This window comes from Nanorana parkeri, unplaced genomic scaffold (genome assembly GCF_000935625.1).
Source record: "Nanorana parkeri isolate BGI_ZX_2015 unplaced genomic scaffold, ASM93562v1 scaffold437, whole genome shotgun sequence".
NCBI lineage: Eukaryota > Metazoa > Chordata > Amphibia > Anura > Dicroglossidae > Nanorana > Nanorana parkeri.
The window spans coordinates 888443-905730 of NW_017306705.1; the positions used below are offsets into that span (position 1 = coordinate 888443).

The 17288-nt window shown below is 39.6% G+C and overlaps 1 protein-coding gene across 1 annotated transcript in view; it reads left to right on the forward strand.

The window, feature by feature from the left end:
* LOC108790013 (steroidogenic factor 1-like) overlaps window positions 1–17288 on the forward strand; it is a 208018-nt gene that overhangs the window by 410 nt on the left and 190320 nt on the right. The window contains exon 2 of the mRNA XM_018560179.1: window positions 1138–1256. Coding sequence (XP_018415681.1) covers window positions 1138–1256 — 119 coding nt within the window. The remainder of the gene's footprint in view (window positions 1–1137; window positions 1257–17288) is intronic.

Genomic DNA, 17288 nt, shown 5'->3' on the forward strand with positions numbered 1-17288 from the left:
TATATATATACACACACACACACACACACACACACATATATATACATACATACATATACATATACACACATACATACATTTATGTGTTCGTGTGTGTTGGCAATAGGGAGAATATATAAACAGAGACACAAAAGCTGATTTACTAACAATTATGCGAATATTCACTTGATTGAGCCGATCGCATGTGAAAAGCATCAGGAATTTGTTTTCCACCCGATTGGATAAATTAAGTGAATATTTACACAATTTGTTTGCAGTGAAGAATTTCAGTCTCCTTAGTAAGCCAGAATCATTCACTACACTCTACATTTTATTTATTGAAAAGGTCTGCTCTATTCGGTGCCATGTAAATCCATCTTTTCTCCAACTCTCCAGACATATGAAATGTTTTCTTTCATACACATACTTCTGTGTCCATCGTTACGTTCTTAGGGCATACAAATCAGAATGACCATAATGCTGATTGTATGTTTGTCATCCTAAAGCCGCCCACACACCTTACAATTTATCTGCAGATTTTCTGTGGTCAGATGGAAAAGGTGCAACAGATTCCTCCATCTACACTTAACTGTGTGGATGGAGTAATCTCCACCTGGGCCAATCTGTTGCACTTTTTCCATCTGACCACAGAAAATCTTCAGATAAATTGTAAGGTGTGTGGGCGGCTTTAACCGACCTGTTAGTGTTGTACATTTCCATTGACAGATAAAGTGTATCTGATCATTGCGATTAGAAACTGTAGACAAGCAGAGATCGGCTGTGCAATGGCAGGAGCTGTCACACGTAATTACTGTCACACAATTATGTATCTATTAAGTAAAAAGATAAGTCACACATTTACACATATAAGGAGTGTTAGAAACACACATAGGCATGGATTATTATAGAAGCTACAAGAACTGTCACACGTATATATTCAATAAGTGGATTAATCGTTATTTTAAAATGACCACCAATGAGTGTTCGGAGGATGATGCTCAGATTCTGAGGATGAGGATTTTCCCTATTTAGTCCCTGAGCATCACATTCCAGCAATGATTGGATGACACAGAGGCTGGCCGCACTGTGCAGCCACCGATGTGATTGATGCCAGCTGTGAGCGAGCCCTTGGCTTTCTGTCCTCTCTTTCACTCGCAGGGATTCACAGCAAGGTGATGGATTATAGCTACGATGAAGATCTGGATGAATTGTGCCCAGTCTGCGGGGACAAGGTGTCTGGCTACCACTATGGGCTCCTCACCTGCGAAAGCTGCAAGGTATGTGTATAGATTGCTTGACTCAAATGCCACAGAGCACATGCAGGGCTCACAATGGGCCAACTGATGTTTTGCGCAGCTGCAATGGCACTGCCACTACTCATGCCATTCACATTTCCTTCTCAACAACCCATAGTGTCAATGTTATTACTATTATTATTATTATCATCATCATCATTTTTATCATTGTTTTTAATAATAATAATAATAATTATTATTATTATTATTATGTATATTTTAAATACAGCTTTATTTTGTTAATTAAAATAATTTTGTCTGCATAAGATACGTTAAATGTTTATTGCTGCTGTCATTTTTGCTGGTAAATTATCACTTTTCAGTCCTTTTGTTTTAAAAGTATATCATTTGTTTTTTTTAGTATTTTATGTTACTGTGTATTATAATAACTAGACTAACTGTTCATTGTATGCAAAACAATGTTAGTGATGTACATTTCACTTTAGATGTATGTAAAATATTCTTAATATACTTGCTAATGTTGTACATTTTCACTCAGATAAGGCATTCATTCATAGAAAAATTATATTTCAATGGTTATACAACTAAGTAATTGCTGTTACTGATACATAGCAGATGGTTGTCACCCAATTAGCTTTTTATTTTACTAGAACCTTTTTAATTTCCTTGTAATTAGATCAAATTAAAATGCTTATTTATGATGCTATTTTTCCTGGTATAGGTTTTTTTTTTAAATTATTATTAATGTACTAATCGTTCATGTTATGTAAAACAAATATGGTTATATAAATATGGTTATATATAATATATGGTTATACAGCAAAGTCATTAAAGTTACTCACACATATCAGATGATTGTCAACCAATCCTGCCAGGTTCAGTGGGATCAGATTGTAGCAGACATTGTCTGATTGTTCTGTAGTTTGGGTTGGATTTTTCCACCTGTTTGCTATTGAACCCTGAAGCTCAGTTTTAGGTAGTAATAATAACGATAATTAAGAAAAATATATTATTATTTTGTATTTGTACAGTTCTATTATATTCTTTAGTACTTTACAGTAGGTATAAATGGGCATTTGCATATGCAGTAACATAAACAATAAATTTATTGAAGGAGACACATCCAGCTTCCATTTACTGCCTGTGACCATACTTAATAACATTTCTGACATTCATTCACTATTTAGGCAAAATGCTCAATTATCAAAGCTGAAACCCTAGGATAAGAATCATTATTTTGTAAAAAAAAAAAAAAGAGACCATTATTTTCATCTGAGTACAGTGAGACTTCAAAAAAATTATGGTAACATGGCTAAAAATTAAGGTTGATAGTCTTGTGCAAAGCACTGTAAATTTAGCCTAAGGTAATATATTTATGACAGCTCTCTTGCAGGCTAGTTTGAACTTACAATGTAATAACTTCACTCTGGGATTGGCAAATAAAATAACACTCAATAGGTTTTAGGCACAGGCTGAGTGTCTCCATGCAGCTGGCAGGCAGTTCTCTGCAAATGGGTCCCAGATTTCAATTTGATACTCCAAATTAGCTGATTTTTCACTTCTGATTACTAAACATGGCCAGCCTGAAAAAAATGAAAGTATTTTATGCATTCTTAGTCTGCTCTGCGACAAGTAGAAAATTCACTTTATATTCAACTTAACCTAAACCCTAAAAATGTTGATCCAGAAAAAGACAAACAAACCCTCATTGATTACAGATGACAGTTTATTATTATGATAATGATGCCTTAGTCTTTACTACTTCTTATGCATCATTAGTGTGTTGGCTATAACTTTTGGTAATATGGCTCTTTCTTACTAGCCTTGCACTATATATTTACATATTATGTGAATTCTTAAAGTACCAAATCAATACGAACAATAAGTCCTGAGAGTATGCTTGATTTCAGATATTTTCCCTTATGATGGGAAATCTCTAGGAACTTTCCCGTGTTCAATGGTAATCTGAACACAGCAACAAAAATTGCAGACAGATATGTGCCCTATGAGGTCTGTCCCAATGGCTACCCTTCTGTCTTCTATGTCACTCCCTTAACATTAAAACAGCTTTATTGGTAGGAGCTAAATACATGTTGGCAAAGCAAGTGGAAAATAGATAAACGGATTGGAGGGGGGTCAGGTTTATATATTGCCCCTCTTGTTTACTTATGATGCCCACGTGCATTCAATTTAAACATTCAATCTGTCTGATCGATTGATGTGTAGATTGAATCTAGGAAAATTTTAGGTGTTTGGACATGCTTTCACTTGATTTAAATCTATGTTTTTAAAGCCAACTATAGATAAAAACACTTGGGCTGATCAGGAAATGTCCATCCATTTTATGTGTGGTTTATTAGTTATTTTTTTGTAATGCAGCTCTTTTATTTGCCATGTTCATTCTAAAGTCATTCAAATGACAATCAGCAGCAATCAATTTGATCAATTTTAGAACAAATCATAAAATACATTGTATTGACAGGTTTATGGCAAAACAACAAAGAAAGGAATCCAAAATATAATTAAACAATTAAATCAGATTGAAAGATTATGAATAATAAAAAGGATTAATGAATGTGGCAGGCATTACATTAACTTACATTCTATCAAATAGGAAGACCTTTGTCTATTTTGGCATCTTGGTTGAATTATTTGTAAAGTAATATAGGCATAAGAAAAGTATTCAACTTCTACAGATGACCCTATACAGGTATACTGATATAATTCACATACTTTAAAGATTATGTATATTGTACATACTGAAATCATTGTTAAAAAAAGAAACAAAATGCACCAGCACATTACAAAGTAAACAGAATACTCCTCCGATGAAATCAGGGCACAAGTAGAGTCCTGTGAAAAGGGCTTTGTATACAATATGAGGCAAGTGTTCCCACGCTGAAGTCCTGTTAGATTGTTGACGTGGCTATGTGCTCAGATTGTTCTTGTACAGGTGAAGCGATAGATTACTCCCAGTACTGCTAACAGTGACATTACCCACAAATAAAATCATTATGGGTATGTTTTATGGTAACCTGATGACATGCTAAGGATGATTTACTTAAGACTATTCAAGACAAGGTAATGACAAAAGAAGTAAAAAACCTAAAAGATACTAAAACCTCACTGTGTGCAGAAAATGTGTTTTATAATAAATATTTTCCTAGCCTTATTAAATATGGTATACGCCATCATAGGAAGGAATATTCCAATGGATAGTAAAGTTTAACAGAAACTTTGTCATAAATGCGTAAACATAGCACAAAGCATACATGTGAATCGTGAATGTATACTTGTAATAAATTGGCTCAGGAAAATGAATGAGCTTTGGGTTTGGCTCAAGCCAAACCCAGCCCATTCTCATAAAATCCTTATACAGACACGTAGCCTGGGTTGCCAGGAAGAGGGGGAGGGGGGCAGCAAGCATACACAAACCTCGTCCGGAACCATACCAGACCATATGCCTTCAACATTAAAAGGGCACCTTCCAAAGCCTTTTCCCTTGCATGGCTTTCCAATGTTGAGGGGACAGGGGGCTCATCCTCACATCCTTTCTGTAGGGGATGGATGTTGGGATCTGTGGGGAAGAACCTATCAGAATCTAGAAGCCCCCTTTAAAATAATGGGGCTCCCAGATATCTGCCCCCCAGATGAATTAGAATGGGGTACATACCCTTTGTTACTCATTTATTAAAAAAAGTGAAAAAGTAAATAAAAACATCCACACTGTCAAAAAAGTAATTTTATTAGAAAAGCAAATCATAAACAATGTCCCTCGATGTACATGCAACAACAGTCACGTCTTCCAGCGAGGTAGATCCACATCAGTCACAATGACCCACTGACATGATGACCTGCCGCACCCAATATTGTTCCACGCCACTACTGCTGTTACAAATTAACATATTTGTCACAGTGATGTCACACAGGACCCCCTTTCATTTGTGTAGAAACAGAAGCTGACCAGGAATCTGTCCTTAAGCGGAGGCAATGCTGCCGCTGGAAGGATCCCCAGGCACAGATAAACATTCATTATTTATGTTGTTATACATATATGTCCAAACAATACAAGGCAGCAATAATCATAGAAGGTAACAAGAAGGAAAACAGGAATTACACTTATGAATATTTCCATTATTTTTTTGGGGGCATTTGTACATGTCTCCAATGGTGGTGCCCAGCTACCCATGCCTTTTTTAACAATAACATGCACATTGGCCTTACAAAAACCTTGAAAAAACCCCCAATATTCAGTTCCCATGGACTTTAATGGGATTCAGAGCTATGTTTGGGGTTAGCTGACTTTTTACTGGGCAGAAAGAACTGCCAAAGTGCCAGTGAGGTGATGAAGTCTCCTAGTGAGAGACTTGGACTTTTAGATTTTAGTGCCACAATAGATGGATCAATACTATTCTATTCATATCCACTGTTACAAAAGGTAAATAGCAGCCTGGTAAGGTATGGGTCTAGCAGTTTAGAAATTTTAGCTTTGGTGTTATGTAGGTTAAAAGATAAGTGGGAGACTACATTTAAGGGTTAGTTTTTAAGGTTAGGTTAGGTGTTTAATTTTAAGGCCTAAAATTGAAGGTCAATTATAAGCTGAGGTTGTAATAAGAAATGTCATGAATAGGTTAGGGCTTAAATTTCAGCGTGCAGGGTAAGCGTTATTTAGGTTTAGCTTAGGTGGTTGGAGGAACAGATTAAGTATGATGATAAATGTTAGTGCTTTCCTGAGGCATAAAATTCATGAGATGAGCCCTTTTCAGGTCAAAGAAACATTATATATTGTAAATGAGCGAGAGCGTATACGGTTAACAGTCTGTCAAACCTTAAAGTGACACTAAACTCAACAGTTAAATCTTAAAAAATAATTCAAGTACCTTAACTATTAATAAAAATGTAGATTATTTGTGATCACTCCTCTGTAGATCCTCAAATCATCTCTGAATTCATGTTGACACTGTCCTTCCTTCTGGAGGGTGGCTATGTTTGTTCCCCATGGTCCCTGTGTGTGTTGTAAAGTAGCCACCATTTCAAGCTTACTCCTGTGATGAACTACAATCTCCTTTAGTTTAGACTAAGAGATGATTTGAGGATCTACATCTAAATGATGCAAAATAAGCCAAATTTTTTGTTAATAGTTACTAAAAGAAAATGAGTATTTTTTTTAATTTAAAAAATAAGAAATGCCCTGCAAGAGTCTATAGGGTAAATTTACCAAATTGCATTACTGTGTGTTCTTGGCTAATTTCTATAAACATCTTATTTTCAGTCTGAAACTTGATTACATGAATCAGTTAAATTAACTGTATGCGTGTTATAATATCATTTTTGCATCATCACAGCACAAAGCATATTACATGGATCATCGCAGCTTAAAGTGCTGCTACCTTTTTACTGCCATTGGTAGTGAGTTCTATTTGGGGTGTCTGTTGAGGAGAGCAGAGGTGATGATGAAAGAACATATGAGAATTAGAAGCTTGTTTCATGAGAAAAAACATATTCAGTTGTTATGACATAAGGTAACACTTTAATAGTTACTCATGCTGTATAAAGCACTGTGTCATTGTATATAAATGAGTAAGAAATGATGAATAACAAAGTAATAACTTGTTAGGATGAATAAAGCGCATACAGGGATGAAGCTATCTATCTATCTATCTATCTATCTATCTATCTATCTATCTATCTATCTATCTATCTATCTATCTATCCTGTTTATTCTTTACCGTTTATAAGACCTTTTTAAAGATTTAGTTTCCACTATTAATAATGGGACTGGTAACTAAAATAATCATTTTTAACCTGCCCTATGTTCATTGCCAAGATCTATTTCTCATATTTCCCCAGTGTTTAAAAATGACTTTTTCTGAAGATTTGCCACTTTTTTTCTGCAAATGCATAGCTTTCGTTTTACCCCCTACATCTAAAAAATAAAATAAAAAATAATACTAAACACACAACCTCCTACAACAGTCTGTCTTATAGAATGTTTCAGTGCATTGTGTTGAGAGATGCTTAAACATTCTGATGCATGTCTTTTAGTGCTGATGTAATGGACCTGATTTGCTAAAAAATATGCATGCATACCAGCACAACAATCATCCGCAAACAATCAACTTGTGTGCTAATGAAATATACTAAGCATACAAGATGTGCATGAATGCATCGGCTCATGTTACATCATATTATTGCAGAATTTACAAAGTGTGGTTTGCTATGGCATAAATGTTCCTGCCTTCAAACATAAGCCAGCTGAGCCTTTACATGCAAAATATAAAAACATGTTTTGCTATAACCATGTTTTATCTATGTAACCACTGTAAGCATATTTAAATGTACCTTAATAGTATGTAGGAAGCACTATCAATAAAAGGCACTGTAAAACATCCAATCATTTAGAAAACCTGCAGTAAACCGTAGGCAGAAGGGTATCATCCAGCACGTGCACAGATTTTTGTGCACATGCACAGATAATCAAGCACTAGCCAGATTTTTACAAGATTTTATATGCTTTGAATAGAGAGTCCAACCATATATATGCTGGCCTGCCTTTTCCTATTACAGTGTAGTGTTTGAAGGTTTTGGTTTGACACATGCATATGCCATTGCTAACAGTGAAACAATCACAGTGTTTTTAGATTTAAATTTTTTTCAGAGAACTGTTGGTGTGCCCATTCTCTGATACAAAAAAGCAACATTATTTAGATGTTTAACTCATACAGGAAACTAGGAGAACACTGCATGCATAGAACATCACAGTACAATCGGCTAGATAAGTTCAGGAATCACTATCACTGTCTACGCAATGATCAGTGAGTCCAGAATATTGAAATGAAAACAGGTAGCATTAAATATCAGCTCAAAACATACTCACATGTAGCACATGCCGGTAAAAACATCACACAATGTACCACTGCTTAAAACACTCAGTAAATATATCCAATCCCTCCATATTTATCAAGGACATTCTCGTCTGACAAGGTCTCCATCACTGTTTTATAATCTCACATAGGGTTCAACCCGACAGAATTATGATTATTATTATACAGGATTTATATAGCGAAAACTGTTTTTGCAAAGAGTACAGTTAGATGGTTAGGAAGGCCATGCTCGTGACAGCTTACAATCTTAAAGGTAGGGGTAAGTGTTACAAAAGGAAGTTGAATCTACGGGCATAAATAAATATGATCTTATAAATGAATCAACAGAATCTCAGATAAACCAGTAGCAGCAGAAGGACTCGTCTTATGTTGTGGGCTGGCTGCATATATACACACCACAGCAAAATAGCTCTAAGTTTAAAGTCAACGTGGCTACACAATTCAATGTTGGTGCAGAAAGATGCCTCATTCCACACTTGGAAGGCAATACAGTTGGACTTGTAGCATAACGTGTAATTATAAAGATATTGAGGGGTACAATGTGTTTCAAAGTTGGTCTCCACTACCTGCTGAGGAATGCAACATCTCCCTCACCAACATCACTGAGTTGGGCATTAAACACAGAGCTAGTTTGTCTTGATGTGGATACATGCAGCCTGGCCACCACATCTGCTGCTAATAGACCCTTTGAAATTTTGCAGATACTCTTAGAGGAGCACATTTCTTTATGTCTGTAAATTTAACAGTGCAGAATGAACACTATGCTAGATTGTAAAATAGGGACGATGACCGGCCATACCATAAGGTTACCTTTAGTTCCCGTTTGGCGGGGACATTCCCCGTTTTGTGCTCCCTGTCCCCCAGCTTCTGCGTCCCCAGGTTTGTCCCAATTCTGAATTTGAATTTGGTGCCTGCACAGTTTTTACATATGGCATATGAGAACATTCCACTTTTTGCAGCCAAATTCGGATAGCCTTTATGCACTATAAACATTTTTTTTTAATGTTATGTATATGATCTATTCCTAAAGAAAAGTTGTTCTCTGTACTGAATTTTCCTCTGCAATGCAAGGGAGGTTGGGCAGGTTATTGTTAACATAATTAACCCTGTCTATATTGTAATGGCCGATCTTCATTGTAGTTGTAAAGCATATTTGAACAATGTCTTTCCTAACAAGGGGTTAAAGACCTAGAAGCATTATTAATGAGGGTAAGCTCACTCTGTCCCTAGTCTTTCTGTGGGGGCAGCCAGAATTTCCTCTCACTTGGAAATCGAGAGAGAAGCTTGCTACACAGACACATCTAAAAGAAAGGAAATATATTTGTAAAATTATTTTAGGGATGCTGTGTGAATAGGAACACATAACAAATATAAATTGTTCTTTTTCAAATCTGACTGAAAAAGTAGCAATACACTTTAAAGGAAACCATTCATGAGAGACACATGGGGCTGCCATTGCCAATACCCTTCTAAAGGATGCTGGTTGTCTAGCTCGGACCCTGACAAACTGGGTTCAGTAAGGTTTGGGTCACCTGGACCAGTTATGCAAATAATGCATATCTAATGTCAGATGTCCTTACCTGCATGCTTATTTCAGGTAAAGGACACAAAATATTATGGGCTTATTCAGGTAAAAACACTGCTGGTGTTCACTGGGTTAAACAATGCTGATGCACCAATCCTCGCCCCATCACATTGTTCCCTTTTTTTTTTCCAAGGACTTTATTGAAAAGTCACGTGTGACATTTCTTTCAGTTCTAAAAGCCACAGCGTGGTGTGATGCATTGCTCCATGTTGTGTATCCACTACTTTTTTCAGCGCCTTGTATTTGCATTGGGACTGTACTGAGAAGGCCCTACTGCACCTGGTGTAAACAAGCCTTGAAGCAAGAGAGCCATCCTGAAAGCCAAGTAGCATTTGCAGTATAAGAAGTAGTGATGGCAATCTCCATCATAGGAACCAGGGCCGTCCCTATAATGAGGCAGTTGCCACAGGCGGTATCTCATTAGGTCATGTGGTGGCAGGCGTGCCTGACACCCCCTTTACTGCCAGAGTGTCCCAGGTTGCTAAGAGCTCTTAGCAACCCCTGACAGGCAGGCCGGCCAGCGTCCTGCCCAGCAAACCCCTCCCCCATCTCATTTGTGAGGGTTCTAGGGACATCCCTGCAAGGGACAGTTTAAGGTCATCCAAGTCAAAGGGTAAAGATTGATTCAGTCCTGGTTAGCAGGATTATTACTTATACATTTCTTCTTTAATAAATAAACCAAAAATATTTCAGTGCATTGCACAGAACTGACTTTTATGTGTTCTGAACTATTATTGTATAAAGAAGTCCATTTATTAGGAATGGCATTTGATGCTTGATAAATATGCGGAGGAACACAGCACTGCCACCTCTTTCAGACAATTAACCCCATTGTTTGGGCAGAATAATATTTTTTACAAATATGCAACACTGTTTAGTTTGTAACAGCAAACTTATAATAATAAGACTGTACATGTCTCTAGGATCTCCGGGTACACAAACTATAGCCATCTAGCTAACAATAGGCAGTTAGGGAATTAGGTAAAATATTTAAACGGAGTTCTGGACAGCTGGACCATATTCAGGAAAATGTTTGTGACCTCACAACATTGCAGTAATATGCTTTGCGGTGAATGCTACTTTTTTCATTTTAAAGTTTTTCTGCTTATAGGCTGGGGACCTATAAAATCTATTGTAAGAATGTGCCTTTAGAACTATTGGCATTGTTTGAGCCTTATCGTCAAACTCTTTAAGCTCACCATACACTGACCATACACTTGTAGATTTTCGCATGAATGTTCATATGAAAAATCTCATCAGAACATTCAATAATGCCATCAGAGATTTGATGAATGTCGTTCATTTGATGAATGTCGGTCATGCCGTACATTGGCTGAAATTAGCCATACATCGGCTGCCTTCGGCTGCACTTCGGTCAACATCTGGATCGGCTGAGCCAAAGCTCCGGCAGCTTACTCGATGCCGTTTGCCTCTAAATGAGAGACACATGGGGCTGCCATTGCCAATACCCTTCTAAAGGATGCTGGTTGTCTAGCTCGGACCCTGACAAACTGGGTTCAGTAAGGTTTGGGTCACCTGGACCAGTTATGCAAATAATGCATATCTAATGTCAGATGTCCTTACCTGCATGCTTATTTCAGGTAAAGGACACAAAATATTATGGGCTTATTCAGGTAAAAACACTGCTGGTGTTCACTGGGTTAAACAATGCTGATGCACCAATCCTCGCCCCATCACATTGTTCCCTTTTTTTTTTCCAAGGACTTTATTGAAAAGTCACGTGTGACATTTCTTTCAGTTCTAAAAGCCACAGCGTGGTGTGATGCATTGCTCCATGTTGTGTATCCACTACTTTTTTCAGCGCCTTGTATTTGCATTGGGACTGTACTGAGAAGGCCCTACTGCACCTGGTGTAAACAAGCCTTGAAGCAAGAGAGCCATCCTGAAAGCCAAGTAGCATTTGCAGTATAAGAAGTAGTGATGGCAATCTCCATCATAGGAACCAGGGCCGTCCCTATAATGAGGCAGTTGCCACAGGCGGTATCTCATTAGGTCATGTGGTGGCAGGCGTGCCTGACACCCCCTTTACTGCCAGAGTGTCCCAGGTTGCTAAGAGCTCTTAGCAACCCCTGACAGGCAGGCCGGCCAGCGTCCTGCCCAGCAAACCCCTCCCCCATCTCATTTGTGAGGGTTCTAGGGACATCCCTGCAAGGGACAGTTTAAGGTCATCCAAGTCAAAGGGTAAAGATTGATTCAGTCCTGGTTAGCAGGATTATTACTTATACATTTCTTCTTTAATAAATAAACCAAAAATATTTCAGTGCATTGCACAGAACTGACTTTTATGTGTTCTGAACTATTATTGTATAAAGAAGTCCATTTATTAGGAATGGCATTTGATGCTTGATAAATATGCGGAGGAACACAGCACTGCCACCTCTTTCAGACAATTAACCCCATTGTTTGGGCAGAATAATATTTTTTACAAATATGCAACACTGTTTAGTTTGTAACAGCAAACTTATAATAATAAGACTGTACATGTCTCTAGGATCTCCGGGTACACAAACTATAGCCATCTAGCTAACAATAGGCAGTTAGGGAATTAGGTAAAATATTTAAACGGAGTTCTGGACAGCTGGACCATATTCAGGAAAATGTTTGTGACCTCACAACATTGCAGTAATATGCTTTGCGGTGAATGCTACTTTTTTCATTTTAAAGTTTTTCTGCTTATAGGCTGGGGACCTATAAAATCTATTGTAAGAATGTGCCTTTAGAACTATTGGCATTGTTTGAGCCTTATCGTCAAACTCTTTAAGCTCACCATACACTGACCATACACTTGTAGATTTTCGCATGAATGTTCATATGAAAAATCTCATCAGAACATTCAATAATGCCATCAGAGATTTGATGAATGTCGTTCATTTGATGAATGTCGGTCATGCCGTACATTGGCTGAAATTAGCCATACATCGGCTGCCTTCGGCTGCACTTCGGTCAACATCTGGATCGGCTGAGCCAAAGCTCCGGCAGCTTACTCGATGCCGTTTGCCTCTATTCTCATAGGGCCGAATGGCAGTGAGTGAATAGTCGAATGCCGCTGAACGATTATTCGGCTGGGCTGTTCTGCTAGGCTGTTCTCCTCTGCGTGGTACCGAGCAGAATAGAAAATAAGTGCATTGAATATGAAGAAAAAAAATGTGCAAAATGATAAAATGTTTAATAAAAAACAGCAAGATTAAAAAAAAGAAAAATATTTTAAAGAAAAGAAAAATAAAGAAAAAAAACAATTGGGCGGTGCTAGCATTGACAGCTAGCTCCGCCCAACTGTTTCCTATTGGCTGGCACCTGCCAGAGTCTTCTAGCAGGTCCCGGCCAATGAATAACAACTGTGTGGAGCCGGCCGGGACCTCACGGCCGTCTCCACCCAGTTGTTATTGTTTAATGACAGATAAGCATCCCCAGGTCATTTGGGGATGTTGAGCTCTCATTAAAAGTGGGCGCAGCCAGCCGTGAGACCACGGCTGGATCCGCCCAGCTATCATTTGCGGGGCGAATGGCCGGCAGTCGAGTGCGCGCGGGGCGAATGGCCAGGTGAGCCGAAGCATATGCCTTCGGCTCGGCCGCTTCCGGCTGCTGTACAGGTTATATTGTGAATAACCCGTACAGCGGCCGAAGAGAGCCAAAGGATCAGCCAAAGCTTAAGCTGTATCCTTCAGCTCAATAGTAAATAACGCCCCTTAGCGATCACTCATCGCTGATTGCTTGTACCCGCTCTCCATCCTGACTCGCTGTCAAAGGGGAGCGAGCGGTGTGGGGAGGAGAGCTCAATCTCCTATGACAGCTGACTCCTCCCCCACACTGCCAGCCTGACCTCCTGTGACAGCGGACAGATGTCTCCATCCCCACACCGCCGCTCTCCTGACATGTCACAGGAGGCTGAGCGGGGCTGTGTGGGAGGAGAGCTCAGCCTCCTGTGACAGCACTGACAGCTGTCTCCTCCCCCACACCACTCTCCTAATCTGTTCCAAGAGGCTAAGCAGTGCAGGAGGAGAGACGCCAGCCGCTCACTTCACTCTCCTCCCCCACACTGCTCGACCTCCTGTAATAGTTTCTCTCCTCCCCACTGGGTGCTGCTCTGTGTCCCCTCTGACACAGGAGAAGAGAAACCAGGGATGCACAGCAATTTCAGCCGAAAGATGGCACTTTCGGCATTTTGCCACAAGTGCCATTTTTGGCCGATATGTTTTGGCGGCCAAAATTTCAGTGCATCCCTAGTTTATGTAGCATCGACAGTTTACGTGGCACTTTACATAGTGCACATTCAGATTAGTCCCCATAGGAGCTTACAATCGAAAGTCCCTATCTTACATGCATACATACAAGGGACAATTTAGACAGGAGCCAATTAAAGGAGAACTATGAGATGAGTGATTTCCACTCACCTCATAGTTCTAAGCCGACCTGTGACAATGAGACTGTCACAGGTCGGCTCAGTAGATCGGGAGGTGAGGGAACACATACCGGGTTCCCTCACCTCTCGATCCTGTCACGGCTCTCTGCCGTGACAGGGGGAGGGGCTGGATTCCCCTCTCCCCGCTCCGATCTGCCAGCGCTGACTGGCGGAACGGACGGGGGAGGGGGCGGGTACAGCTGGCTCTGCCTCTAGATAGGCAGAGCCAGCTGTCACTCACGCAGCTGGGCGGATCCCGTCATCTACGTCGGGATCCGCTCCAGGTGCGGCGTCTCAGTATACCGCGAGCTGTAGCTCGCGGTATACTGAGCTTAGGGTAACGGGAGGACGCTAGTTTGTGTCCTCCCGTTACCCTAAGGAGAACTATGGGGAAAAACACTGACCCCATAGTTCTCCTTTAACCTTCCAGCATGTCTTTGGAGTGTGGGAGGAAAGCCACACAAGCAAAGAGAAAACATATAAGCTTCTTGCAGATAGTGACCTGGCCGAGATTCGGACTCCCAGCTGCAAGCGCTAACCACTACACCACTGTACTGCCCATGTATATTTCAGATTGTTTATTTTTAGTTACATCTTATCAAAGTGCCCCCCCTAGTTTTTTTTTCTCCTCTTCTACCCAAGTTGTAAATCCAGATAAATGGAATTATATAGCTGTCGTGCTGTACAGACTCTTGAATTAATATCCTTTGAAGTTAGTGCAAAAAAACCCTCAACATACAGATCCTGAATACATTATATTATTCGTGCGCTACTTTTAAAATATTGATTGCTGTCTTTCTGGAAAAAAAATGCAGACCTTCTTATTATAATAATGTTATCTCAAAGAGGAACTTAACCCACATCTTTGAAATGGCAACAAAGACATCTTTAGAAATGTTTAGAAAAAACAATCTACAAACAGATACTTATAGATAATTGCTGGCTTTTTATTCTTTGCACACTTTTTTCTATTCCTCCACATTCTTCTCACAGTAGCCATTTTTTTTCATACTAAGGGCAAATTAATCCATCTCCCTTTACTTCCTGGAACTCTGGCAAATGTGACTAGGACATGTGACCATGCACATTATCTCAGGGAAGGAAATTATCTTTTTTTTTTACAACAGCTAATCCACGCTAAATGGATACCAATAAGCTAAGTGTTAAAATTAACTATATAAAGTCCGTTGCCGTGCCAACTATGTAGTGTGAAATTCTTAAAACAATGCACCGCGCTGAACCTCTCTTAACAATATATCAAACAAAAAGTATGTCTAAATGCTGAAAACAAATATAATCAACCTCCAATAAATGTCCAATAAATCTAACAGTGCATAAGTGTTTATATACATCAATATCAAACAGTGCTCAAATGCAGATTAATGTTCATATAAATCTGTATGATATACTGCGATTTGGGAACTAATGCCTCTAAGAAAATCACGCAGTATCTTCCTTCAATGATCGATCTCCTCCAATATATAATGAGAGAGTAGAAACACTCACCAGAAGTTTCAGACCATGCATTCAAATAGTCATACTGCGCATTTGTGAGCGTGCTCACCTTCAATACCGATCCTCCAGCTGTCACTTTAGATGTCGGTAATCATCTCTCCCCTCAAACACCAAACTAAATCCAAGTAGCTCCCTCACTCGATAAAACGATCCACCCCACAAAGGGAAAAGGGATACAATAGTGTAGTATATAAAGATAAAAAATATTTATTAAAATGTAGTAACTTACAAGTAAGTATAAATCATCAGCAGGCTGATCGAGCGTCCACCATAAAACTAGCCTCAGACGAAAGGAACACAGCACGCATCAATTCCTACGCGTTTCGTCACTGGGACTTTTTCATGGAGGGTGTACGTGCAGAATTAGGGAGATCCAATTTATACATCTCACTATGAATAAATTAAGACTCAATTAACATAATATCCAATCATGTCATAAAAGACATGAAATTAAAACCAACACCCCTTTGTATGCAAATATTTTTACCCAAGAGTCCCAGTAATAAGTACATTAACCTATTAGCAAATAAATTAATTAAGATTATCAACCCACAAATACCCATAAAATCCAAAAGAGTATTAAATACATTGATAATAATGCTAATCATTAGTAAGAAAACACTTCAAATCTAATTCTATGTTTAATCCCAACATGGGATTAAACATAGAATTGTGAATCCACTTAGGCCTGGATTCACAAAACATAGGGAGTGAATCCACTTAGGCCTGGTTCACACCTGGGCGGTTTACAGCGCGTTCCTACACGCTGTAAAACGCTCAACATGTGAAAACCAATGATTGCCTATGGGCATGGTTCCCACCAGGGCATTTTACAGCACGTAGGAACGTGCTGGAAAACGCCCTACGCCCAAAGAAGTACAGGAGCTTCTTTGGGGCGTTTTGCCGCGCGCTTCCATTGGCATTCCCGAGTGTGGATCGGGGTTAACAAAGCGGTAATCCACGAGCCACACTCGGGAATGCAGCGTACAGGTCTTACCTTGTCCACGATCTCCGCTGTGTCTTCCAGCGGCTGCCAACTTCCGGGTTTCGTCCCTTGCAAGTGGTCCCGTCTCAGGGGGGTCGGAGCCGGTAGGAAGTTTAAAAGTGAAACTAACAAAAAAATTAAAATAAAAGGAAAAAAAACATACCGACAGTGAAACGCGCGTTTTCAATGAACGAAAAAACACACAAAAAACTAGCTGAAAAACGAGCATAAAAAATAAGCTCAGGTGTGAACCGAGCCTGAGTCTCATTCTGAGAGATCTGTCTCTCGAGGTTAGAACCCCTCCAATGTTTATGGATTTTGTCAATCCCTATTAGTTTGAGCCCCTGGGTTTTTTTTTCCTTGGAATAATAGGAAGTGTTTAGAAAGACTATGGGGTCTATTCATGAAGCAAGCCGAAGGATCTGGCCGTAGCTTCAGCCGATCCTTCGGCTAGCTTCGGCCCCAGGAGCCCTTCGGTTCAGTAGAACCAAAGGGCTGCTGTACGGGCTATTCACAATAGCCCTTACATCTCCTGAACGTGGCCGAGCAGCTTAGTCGAGCCGAACGCATATGCCTCGGCTCGGCTGAGCCGCGCTGAAAGCCGAAGCTGGCCGACAGCCTGCTTCTGAAAGCTGGGCGGAGCCAGCCGTGATCTTACGGCTGG